Below are 11,926 nucleotides of genomic sequence, written 5' to 3' on the forward strand. Positions count from 1 at the left end.
GAGCGAACAGACATATTAGCATGAGAACATTGGAGTTGGGCAACCAGCTTATAAAATCATATTGAGAGAATACATCCTTATCAGAAGTAGACTACTAAATCAAAAATCGGAAAATGCAGATAGACGATTCAACTGAATCATAACAACTGGACGTTAGAATTTGCACGACAATGTCTTCGAGTTATCTCACTTATATCGTAGGGTTATAAGTTACAACATAATAGTATAATATTATCGTATTGCAACCCAACAAATACAGGAGGTGAGGCATGTAATCGTTTTGAGTTTAATAAAATTTGGAAGGAAAAAAAATTCACAACTTAAAAAAATATACTCTCTAGTCTCTATACTATGTGAACCAAAAAAATCTACATAGTTTACAAATCCTTAATATGTGCATATCTTCAACCTCCAATAACACTTTCACCAGCAATCCATACAAGAACAAACACCATCTTTAAAATGATGAAACCGATTCCGATCCCTAGCAATAATCTCCCTTCCAAAAATCTTCGAAATCAACTTCGTAGCCGAATGACAATTCCCACAAACCCGCAAATTCTTCATGATCCTAATCGTTGTCCCGGGCTTTGTACTAATCAACCCAAAAGCAATAGCTAACCGTTCACTATGCTGGCATAACACACCTTCTTTTAACTCGTCTTCCATATCGTAAAGCACCAAAGACTTATCAGAAGCATGCCCGAATTCATCAAGAAGCCGATTAACCTCTTCCAACATTGCGTAGATTTTGTCACTCGTCGGATGTGTTTTGTCACTCGCAAGAAACTCGTGAACGATACCGTCTATTTCGATTGAAGTACAACCCGGGATTCTTTTTGACCCGTCGTCTTTAAACTTTGTTCTTATTCTTGCAACATCGTCCCATTTACCGTTTGCAGCGTAAAGATTTGATAAAAGCATATGAGCCCCCGAGTTTTCAGGCTCCAGTTCAAGAACTTTTGAAGCAAAATATTCACCCAAGTGAACGTTTTTGTAAAACACGCAAGCGCCAAGAAGCGAACCCCAAATCGCACTGTCTGGGTTCACATCCATGTTCTTGATCACAGCCATGGCTTCTTCAAACAAACCGGCTCGAGCTAAAAGATCGATTAGACAACCATAGTGTTGTAGTTTGGGTGCAATCTTGTAATCTTGGATCATGGAGTGGAAATATTGTTGACCGAGGTTGACCAGACCCGCATGGCTGCAAGCTGATAAAACACCTATAAAAGTTATGTCGTCCGGTGTGTAACCTTCATTGACCATATTCTTGAAAAGTTCGATAGCTTCGTGGGCCCGCCTATGCATGGATAACCCTGATATTATAGGTATTAGTTCCGGTTGAAGTTTATTGTAACCGTTCAAATATTTAAAATATAAAAATTAACCATATATGAATGGGCTAAAAGCGTTGGTGGTTTAAACGAGTCAATATCACCTACATTGTATGTCTGCATCGGAAAACTTATAAAATCTTAAACATTTTATTTATAAATTATTTTCGTATTATAGTTCTTGTAATTGCAATCAATACATTAAATATCACCTATAAGCCATATTCTATACACTAAATATACACAAAATAGGAAAAATATACAGGAAAGTGTTGACGGGTCGGCCTGATTGTTGTGAAATAAACACAATCTGACCCGTCACCCAACCAACCCATTTTTCAGCTTACAGAGTTAGATGTTATGATCCGAGCTGTTAATTTGGGTTGTTGTGTAACAGTAGAAATGGGTAAATTATATAAATTAGTTAAGACAAAACGGGTCAAAGGGCAACGGGTCAAACTGTGGGCATTGGCTTAAAACGGGTAATTTTTAAGTGCAGCGACGTGTTGAGCTGACCCAACTGAACTATAGTACTTATGTAATTTCTTTAGAATAATACAATTCTGGACATTATGAACATTTGACTGCACTTTAGGCAAACTTGAATCAGTAGCTAATTAATATATTTTGCCTATTTTATTGGTCAAAGCAACTAACTTTTATATGTGGAAAAATGGGTCGGTTGGGTAATGGGTGACAGTTCAGAGTGGTTTCAGGCCAAAATATGTAATTATTTTTTGCAGGTCAAAACAGTCGGGCTGACCCGTCAACACTTTCTTGACGCTGCACTAAAAATTACCCATTTTAAGCCAGTCCCTACAGTTTGACCCATTACATGACCCATCATGACCATCCCATTTCTCATCTATAGCTGAAATCATTTTTGGCCCGCACTTAAAAATTACCCGTGTTGACCCGTTAGCTGAACCCTTATGTGCTTCCCATTTTTCATTTACCTGAAATCATTGCATTCCATGAGGCCAAGCTTTTGTGTCTCATACTCTCAAAAACAGCGTTTGCAGCTTCTATATCTCCACATTTTGCATACATATCAATAAGACTAGTGAAAAGAGACATATTAGATGATTCCGTAAACTTCTTCCCAATATAAGCATGGATCCATTTTCCAATATCAAGAGCACCCATGTGAGCACAAGCCGGAAGAACGCTTAACAACGTGACTTCATTAGCTTCATAGTTCGACTGCAGCATTGTTCTAAACAGGTCTAATGATTCTTTATAATGGTTTGTATGTGTATAACCGCCAATCATAACATTCCACGTGACTATATTCTTGTTAATTGTTATGTCAAATAAGTTTCTAGCTTTGTCTAATTCGTTGCATTTTGAGTACATGTCAATAAGCGCGTTAACAAGCCGAACATTTGAAATAAGCTTACGGTCTACAATCCATGTTTTGATTTGTTCTCCTGTTGGAAGATTACCTGATTGAGCGCAAGCTGAAAGAACTGTGACTAATGTGCTCTCGTCCGGTTTGATTTTGGCCCTTTGCATCTCGTTAAACAGATCAATCGCCTCTTTAAACAATTTGTTTCGGGCATGCCCGGATATTATAGAGTTCCATGACACCACATCTCTCACAGGCATTTCATCGAATAACTTGCGTGCATCTTCTAACCGCCCTTGATTCATATACCCTGTAATCAATGTTGTTTGATGACCAACTATCCGGTATCATTTGCAACCAACGCTGCACGCGTCACAGATGCCTAAACGAGTGTAACCGGAGGTAAACATAGGTAACCAACTCCGCCCGCATAACCAATGCCGGTTACTTGTGCAGAACACCAGGTTAAGCGCGTACCGCGGCCGGGTTACGCGCGTTACGTGGCACTAAACGCGTGTTTCCCGGCCCAGTACGCATAACCGACACCGGAATGCACGTAACTGGCATTTAAGCACGTGTAACTATGGGTGCGCAAACAGGTAAGACCCAAACCCGTTTGGTGGTATTCTTAGAACCCGGAACCAGAAGGTCCGGAACCTGTTGTATATAATCGGGTTTAATTGGTTTGGATCTCGTGGGTCTTACCGGATTTGGGTAAAGAGAAAATGGTCAAAGCTGTGAGACCCGACCCAGATCCATTTAGTGGAATTCTTAGGACTCGGGACCAGCCATATTGTAAATAACCGTGTCTGATCAGTTCGGTCCAGTTTCATGTAAAGAGAAAATGGTCAACCCCATGAAACTCGACACCCAGACCCGGACCCGACCCGAAAACCATAGTAAAGTTAAAATGTATAGTAATTAAAAAAATAATAATAATACATAAAAAAAATAACCATTTTTTAGGCCAATACGTTTTGGCTTTAAACCCGTTCTGACCTGAAGCCCGTACTTACCCAACACCCATTTCAACCCAAACCAAAATAACCTTTTTTTTTCTAAACCGACCCGTTCCGACCCTGACCCAACCCGTCTCGTCTACCATTCCTACCTGTGATCAACGCGGTAAACGAAACCGCATCTCTAAGGGGACTTTTATCAAACACCAACCGTGCATCCTCCACCTCTCCAACTTTCACATAAAAATCAATCAAAGAAGTATGAACAAACTTATCCAAAGACACCCCAAGGTTCAACACATGCCCATGAACCAGTTTACCCTCATTTAACCCATCAACTCTTGCGCATGATTTGAAAAGAGATGGGAAAGTGTAAGAGTTTGGTTGGGTGTTGGATAAAAGCATAAAGTTGTAAAATTGAATGGCTGATGAGGTTAGTGAGTAAGCTTTGATGATTGTGTTCCATGTGAATTGATCAGGTGGGTGTTGTTGAGTGGAGTTGTGGAGGCCAGTTTTGATGAATTGAGCGTGAATTGGTGGAATAGTGATAAGAAAAGATGATGATAATGATGAGATTATCATAATTGTGTGTTCTGCATGTAGTAACCCGAATAAAGAACCTGACCCGAATTAAAGAATTAAAGATGACTCCTTTGGGTATACTTTCCTTTAGCAATACACTAGGTTAGTGACCCGTGTAATACACGGGTCCAAAGAAAATAAAGTCGAATAATAAAAAATTTAGGTAAAATGATTAAAATATCACATGAAAAATATAAAATATTGTTCTTGACATAAGTTTTCTAAGACCTTTCCACAAAAGGAATATAAGCAAACTGATCAAGAGCAACACCTGATCAAAATATAAATTCTTAATCAAATTTAATAAAAAAAAAAGGCTGTGTCACCACCTCTTGGACCAAAACATCCATGCTCACGGGCACATGAAGGGAACCAACCTCCTTTCACCAGCTGCAGTTTTCAAAATCGTTGATGTTTAGGGACTGCAAAGATGGAAACAAAATTAACATATGCCCCAAAGGTGGTACTACGCTGGTTGAATCATTTTAATTATACATGCCATAAGTGTTTTTTAAAAAAAATCATGCATTACATAAAATAAGAACAAAATTGATACATAAAAATCCTAAATATGTATGTAATCTTATAGGTAACTTAAAATGTATGAGCCCGTTTAAATTAAACCCATACCTGTGAATTTTGTGTCGGAAATCGACCCCAAATCCCCACAATTGTCTCATCTCTATTTTATGTTTACCGTGATACACTTAATTAATAATAAAATCAGCATAACTATTAGCCATTTAAATTTAAACTCATAATGCTACCGCTACCCAAGACAATATATCAATTAATAAAATATAAGAGTACAATTACTAATACTATTTTGACAAAAGAACATATATTGTACTTATACAAAAGTGCATATACTCGTAAAATAACATATAATGTTTGTTTAACAACCCAGACCAAAGGCTATAAACCTTTGAACGTTAGAAAATTAACCAAAAATCTAAAGACCTCATTTCCATCCATTCCCATATTTTAGACCAACAATTTCAAGCTACTAACAAATAAGTTGATATGCCAATAGCATCAGTCATCCAGCAGTTAAAATAAATTATGTCAATTGAAGCATTAGATACCATGCTCTCCAAGTCACATCATAAAAACATATGTGAAGGAAAGATATAACTTTTCTATGTTTGGTATAGAAAGAAATCTCGAAATCCTATTGTCTGACTTCGAAGGTTAACAAAAAAAGGTTGACATCAAAATTGAAACTGTAAAACAACATATATAATTCAACAATGGCTTTGCCTATAACAAAATTGTTCTTAGAATGTTAACACTTCTTAATGCCATAAAAATTTAAAACCAAAGAAAAAAAAGTTATATGTTGTCAAACATTTCATCAAACGATTTAACTTATTGTGGATGTGTGACAGTATATCGATTAAATGAATAAACAAACTACCATATATGCTACACGCCTACACATTAAACATTCATCTGGCCTACCAGTTTGTCTATCCTTCATAATAACCGAGTCCGTAAGCTCTCCGTAGTGAATCTGAGACTTAATTGAAGGATTACAATTGGCAAGCTTCTTATATGCATGTTTCAAATATTCCATAAAATTCATCTCCATCATCAGGATCTACAAAAATTCAATAAACTCGCAAATACATGGACACTGATGCAAATAATTTTCTTGTTTGTGAGTTTAAAATCAAGAGGCCCAATACTAAGGATCTTAGAAGTACATTTTATATACAGTTGATATATAATTTAACAGATTCAGGCTAACTAAGAATCTAATTTAGCAAATCCTATATTCATTGAAAGTAAAAAACAGAGCTCTATATTAGACCTTGTGATGCTACACTTAATTTGTTATTATATTAGTTACAAATTTGTAACCGGTCTTATTATAATTTATTAGTGGAAACAGATTATGAAAAACTTACTATAGGTTTTATACAAACGACTAACAATGACAAATATAAAGAGACAAAAGCAAGCAATACATAGTAGAGAATGATCATAAGTTGATTAGCTCTTATGCTAGAATGACAAAAAAAAAACAAAACTAAATAGTAAATACTAAAAGCCTATCAAGCAAATTATTGGTGACTTGTGCCTTGGTTGAAAATATCTCCTTTTTTTTTGTATTTAATCTTCAACAAATTATCATGTAATTGTCTAATTAATATAACCAACATAGTATTCCAATACTAAGGAACTTAGAAGTACATTTCATATTAGAGTATGGGTCAATATACTTACATAAATTAAACCAATAAAAACTAAATAGAAACCTTTAACAACTGTAAATATCATCAAGTCTTTTTTGTGAAAAGACTTCTAAATTGATAAAGAAGAAGTCTGTCACTTTTACCATATTGTGAACAATTCCCTATTTATCATTCATTACTACTAAAATATTAATGTGAATTAGGGTTCGTTCTGAATTTGGTGAACTGGGAAACATAAAATTGCAAAACATAGCATACCTTCATGATTGGTAAATCCTTAGATGATGATGGGTAGCCAGATTAAACCCAGTTGTATATCTAGATTCTTGAACATCAACTGAATCAGAGGCCTACTTTAGGAATCAAGGGATGAATGACAATAATAATAATAACAACAACAACATACCTTAATGATTCGTTAATCATCGAATTGAACCCGTCCTTTTCATCTGGACTCCATTCTCCGCTCCATCAATTAAGAATGGTAGCCAGATTCAATTCGTTAGATATCAAATGAAGCCTGCTAATCAAGAATCAGGGGCTGACAATTAAAAATCAGAGATGAATAATGTGAATCTGGAGCAAAGATAACCTTAATTGTGAAAAGGGGATGCAGGAGAATACGGTTTTGGTATTATTAATCACCCGTAGATATATATATATATATGAAAAATAAAACCCTAAAATAAAGTATGGGCGGGAAAAAGGAATTTTGGATGATTGAGAAAACGACACGTGTCCTATATTTGATTCATTTATTAGAGAGGTTAGATAGATAGTAGAGGTACACAAATCAATCAGGTTTTTTTAAAACTCGAAATCGGGTAGGAACCGGTTTTTTGGAACCGGGTATAAAATGGAACCAGTTCTTGTCAGGAACCGGGCAGGAACCGGACCCGACCCGGTAGCAAAAAATCATGACCCGGTGGAACCGGGAACCGAAAACCGGTTTCACCGGGTTTTTCATTTTTAAATGTAATATGACTGTTGGGAACCGGTTCCAACGGCTATATTACCGTTTTTAGACCGTTGGAACCGATTTTGAATGTTCAAACACATACACACACATACTATATATAGATAGACTAGGTTTAGAACATGTTAAGCAACTTCCCTAACTTGTTAAACACTTCCATTATTGTTAAACCACTTCCCTAACTCTTGGTTTAAACCAATGGCAACCAACGATGATGTTGTTATGGTCATCGACACCCCGATATGCCCTGAGGTTTAGGTTCACTATGACCTGTGTGTTATGACCGACAAACAGGATATGGCGCGCTGCAAATACTGTGACAACTTTTTGAAAGTGGGGTCGAATTCCACTATGCGTAAGCATACCAATAAGTATTGTAAGGAAAAAAACATTTGGACGCTAAAAAAGCAGAAGCGGGAGAGTCGTCCGGCTCTGCAAGTCAAGCCCCCGCCGCCGGTAACAAAGCTTGACAGGTGTAGTGAGAGGGATGAAAATAACGAACAGTGTTTGTTATTTTAGTTTAAGGTTTAATAATGCTTGTAATTAATCGTTTTGTAATAATGTTCGCTGTTTTATAATGAAGCGGTTGTTAGTTGTTTTATAATATATATATATATATATATATATCTATGACTTTAAGAGTTAGTTTAAGACAAGTTTTTATTTAAGACAAACAAATAACACTTTAAAAACTTGTTACATTGATTGAGTGATTCGTGTTACATAATACTAGAACAAATACGAATTAAAATTCGTCAAACATCTTCGCCTTCGTCTTCTTCATCCGAAGATTGCCCTTCTTCCACCTCTTTAATTGGACGTTCGAGTGGTATTTCGTATTCAAAGTTCGCCATGTCTTGTATACGATCCACCGCGCTCAAATGATCCTTTAGGCAAATGCATATCTTTAAGGATTCCGGGGTGATTCTGGTTCTTCGCATCGATAATATCCTTCCACTAAGTGAAAAAACCGATTCCGAAGCAACCGTTGAAGCTTGGTTGCTTAGCAAGACACGAGCCATTACGGAAAGAATAGGAAATTCGTTTTGCTTTCCTTTCCACCAAGCCAAAATATCAAGTTGCGAATTTCCTCGACCGATGCACCTTCTACATAGTTTGCTGCCCAAGTTCACTTGTTGGTGTGTTTCTCGTTTGCCTCTTAGCCGTCGACTCACGAACAACATTCGTTATATTTATAAGCTTGTCCTTACATGGTTTACTTGTTGCTGCTTGCCCCACAAAAGTCGACTATGAGGTTAAACCATAAATTTTGAAATAATGATTATAGATTTCTTGAAGGAATTTGTTAAAAGAATCCTTTGCTTCCGTCGACAACATCGTATCGATCTCATGCATACCCATGTTGTCAAATATTTCCTCGATCAACCCCTCAACCCACGCAACATTCAAGTAGGGGTTTAAAGCGGCGGCACAAGTAAACATGGGTGGTATGTCTTCATAATATTTTTTGAACTTCTTCTTCATTGGCTCAACAATATGCTCAAAAAGATCATTTTTGTTTTTAAAATGTCACACCCAGCCTCAGGGGCCTAACCGTGTGACCAATAGTTGGTACCGGTTCTGTTAGTTTATCAAAGTTTGATTACGCAGCGGAAAATGTTTAATAAAATATTTACTTTCATAACATAGGAAATTAAATACCCTTTTTCGTTTTACAAAATTACTTGCTTTATAAAACAAGTTTGTATGCTTCGTTTACAAAATTAGCTGAGCCATCAGCTGTATCCTATGCCTAGCGATCTTCTATCTCCACCTGAAAAAACTTAAAAAAAAAATACGTCAGCTATATGCTGGTGAACAACGCTGACTCGATAAAAGGTTTTCATAATTCGTTATGGCACAATCACCAATAGCGTTCAAAAACTCAGTGGGTCTCAATCCCATCTCATCGGAACTAAACATACGTACAAACCACTTAGTGGACGGTTACGCGCCCTAGAGACAGTTACTTGCCTCATGGTCAGTATGTCTGTAGTGTGCCCACTACAGATCATATATGTAAGGATCCAGACACATGTGTATTTTAGCCTGAGTGTCTATTACTACCTTGTATCAAAACGTTTTAGAGGATTTGAACCAACCCTCATGTAAATACTTTTCTAACTCTTTACATATGGATAACCCTCCATAATCTAAAAGAGTAAATACTTAAAAAAAATGCATATTCATGATATTAAAAAAGTTAGGCGTATTCACCTTTTGGTGAGTTGTTCAACTAACAATTTCTCTGTGTTTGATGAATGATTACCTTGGACCTATAGTTCGAGAATAATAATTTAGTAATTTATCTAGACCGAATGATCTAGCTTCAGACCTTTAGTCAGATTTATAGCTTTAAACCTTGGTAAAACATTTATTTTAATATAAAAGTCATTTTTATTCAAAATGATTACTTTAGTTCGTATGACGTTTGGTGTGGCATGCTTTGGCCTAATAGGTTAATTAGAACACTCTCATCAAGCTCTCCAGGAAAGTAAACGGGTCCCGCGGTTGATTGGGATTTATACAAATTACTTTCCTTAGACAAGAGACTTGACTATCGGTATTGTCACTCTTCCAGTTACTACATGCCCGTCATGCTTTTCTGTTTATATATATATATATATGTATGTGTATATTATAAAAATTAATGTTTATTCGTTTAGAAGAAAGTCAATTAATAATAGCCTTTGCATGTAAAACTTTATGTTTGTTAATAATAAATAAACGTTTATTTATGTAAACCTTTATATATATATATATATATATATATATATATATATATTAAAATCTTAAATATATCTATAAACTTTCCAAGGTTTAGGCTATACCCTCGATTAGGATCTAAGCTATGAATTGAAATATCTTAAACATAACTCTTACCTTAAAATGGGTATAATGCTTAAAGATGAACCAGGGTTACTTTGACTATACATAGGGTGTCGGGGTATGAAACGTCAAAACTCTATAGTGGCGTCGTGACTGCAACTCGGTGGCACAAACTTCGAGAAAGCGAGAGTGGTTTGGTGTTTGGGATGTCACAAATGAGCAACCAATGACCCCTATTTATAGTTGAAACTCACACCCTAGGTCGGACCGTCACTTGCCACCATTTGTTCTTATGATGACACGTAAGGGTGGAAAACAAACCCAAATGGGTTGTTTTGGGTCAATTTGGATAATTTCTAAAATTGAGATAGGTCAGGATGGATCAAAAGAATTTTACAAGAAGGTCAAGATGGGTTGGGAAAATGCTAGTGACTTAAGGTTATAGGTTAGAATGGGTTTGTTTATGGGTTAAAATAGACTAAAACAAGCTTTATCCAATTTTATTTCAAACAAAACCCAAGGAACCGAATAGAAACCGAGAAATTGAAACCGAACATATACCGAAACCGACCGAAATGAAAAAAAAATCAAAACCGAAGCGAAAAAAACCTGAAAAAACCTTACCGAGACAAAACCGAGTTTTTATTTTTTTATTTTTATTTATTTTTTTGTGAAGAAGACGGGGAAAACATTTTAGTTATTTAACTTTTTGCGTTTTCGATTTATATTTTGAGTTATTTTTTTATTAATATTTTTGAATATTTTTTTGAGGGGTTTTTGAAACCCTTTGTATTTTAACCTTTACTTAGTTCAAGATGGGTTAACTTTACCCATCTTGCCCATACCCATCCTAAACCGAATAAAACCGAGAAATCGAAACCGAACAAAAACCAAAAACATTGAAACCGAATAGATACCGAAACGAAAAAAAAAGAAAAAATGAACAGAAAAAACTGAACCTGAACCGAGACAAAACTGAGTTTTTTTATTATTTTTATTTTTTTTATTTTTATGAACGAGGACGACAATGGAGACATTTTAGTTATTTTAGTTTTTGTGTTTTTGATTTATATTTTGAGTTATTATTTTTTTAATTAAATTTTTTGAATATTTTTTTGAGGTTGAAACTCTTTGCATTTAACCTTTACTTGGGTCAAGATGGATTAACTTTATCCATCTTGACCTATACCCATCCTAACTGTGACATTTGAGCCAAAACAAGGTACACCTCAGTACGTATCTACCGATTAAGCAAATAAACGCCTTTTGCATAACAAACGAACGATTAACCGAACGGGTCGGGTTATGACCCAGATATCTCGGGGGGCCATCTATAAGTGATATACGATCTATACAAGCTAAAATATTAGAAATATGGTCTTAGTTTGATAGCAAACAAGTTAAACGAAAACATGCTCGTTTAACTACCCGCTATAGATTTAAACGCAAAAGATAGTTACAAACCAAGCATGTATCATCCGTTAAGCCGAAAAAGACTTACCAAACACTTATTTGAAATGTTTTAAGTGATCCGTGAAAATATTTTTGATTTTTACAAACATATAGCATGTTTTTATAATTTTACACAAAACTAGCCGAAAAACACTCGTTTTCGCGCTGTTTAACGCACCCGATAAGTTTTTCGCGCCAAAAACCGAACCCGAACTAAATTTGGACCGGGCTTTTCGTATTTGGGC

At 35.7% G+C, this 11,926-nt stretch overlaps 1 protein-coding gene across 1 annotated transcript; it reads right to left on the reverse strand.

Moving 5' to 3' along the window:
- Positions 1-398: 398 nt before the first annotated feature.
- Positions 399-8,422, reverse strand: LOC143566143 (pentatricopeptide repeat-containing protein At1g08070, chloroplastic-like). Its single transcript, XM_077052915.1, has 5 exons — positions 8,162-8,422; positions 5,688-5,826; positions 3,797-4,264; positions 2,294-2,995; positions 399-1,319 (listed from the first exon to the last, which is right to left on the reverse strand). Exons 1-5 carry the CDS (start codon positions 8,420-8,422, stop codon positions 424-426), a joined length of 2,466 nt encoding a protein of 821 aa, XP_076909030.1. The 3' UTR covers positions 399-423.
- Positions 8,423-11,926: the final 3,504 nt, after the last annotated feature.

The sequence above is a fragment of the Bidens hawaiensis genome, unplaced genomic scaffold, assembly GCF_021521415.1.
Source record: "Bidens hawaiensis isolate Kalapana, Puna unplaced genomic scaffold, B.hawaiensis_p1.1 tig00022698_1, whole genome shotgun sequence".
In the NCBI taxonomy this organism is placed as follows: domain Eukaryota; kingdom Viridiplantae; phylum Streptophyta; class Magnoliopsida; order Asterales; family Asteraceae; genus Bidens; species Bidens hawaiensis.

What these genes read in the sequence shown, in the direction of transcription:
- LOC143566143 (XM_077052915.1), bottom strand. Translation starts at nt 8,422, where the DNA reads ATGGCTCGTGTCTTGCTAAGCAACCAAGCTTCAACGGTTGCTTCGGAA. An exon ending in TATGAAGGATAGACAAACTG is followed by an intron (nt 4,265 to 5,687) that starts GTAGGCCAGATG and finishes AATTCGGGTCAG; the next exon opens with GTTCTTTATTCGGGTTACTA. An exon ending in ATGGAATGCAATGATTTCAG is followed by an intron (nt 1,320 to 2,293) that starts GTAAATGAAAAA and finishes CTATAATATCAG; the next exon opens with GGTTATCCATGCATAGGCGG.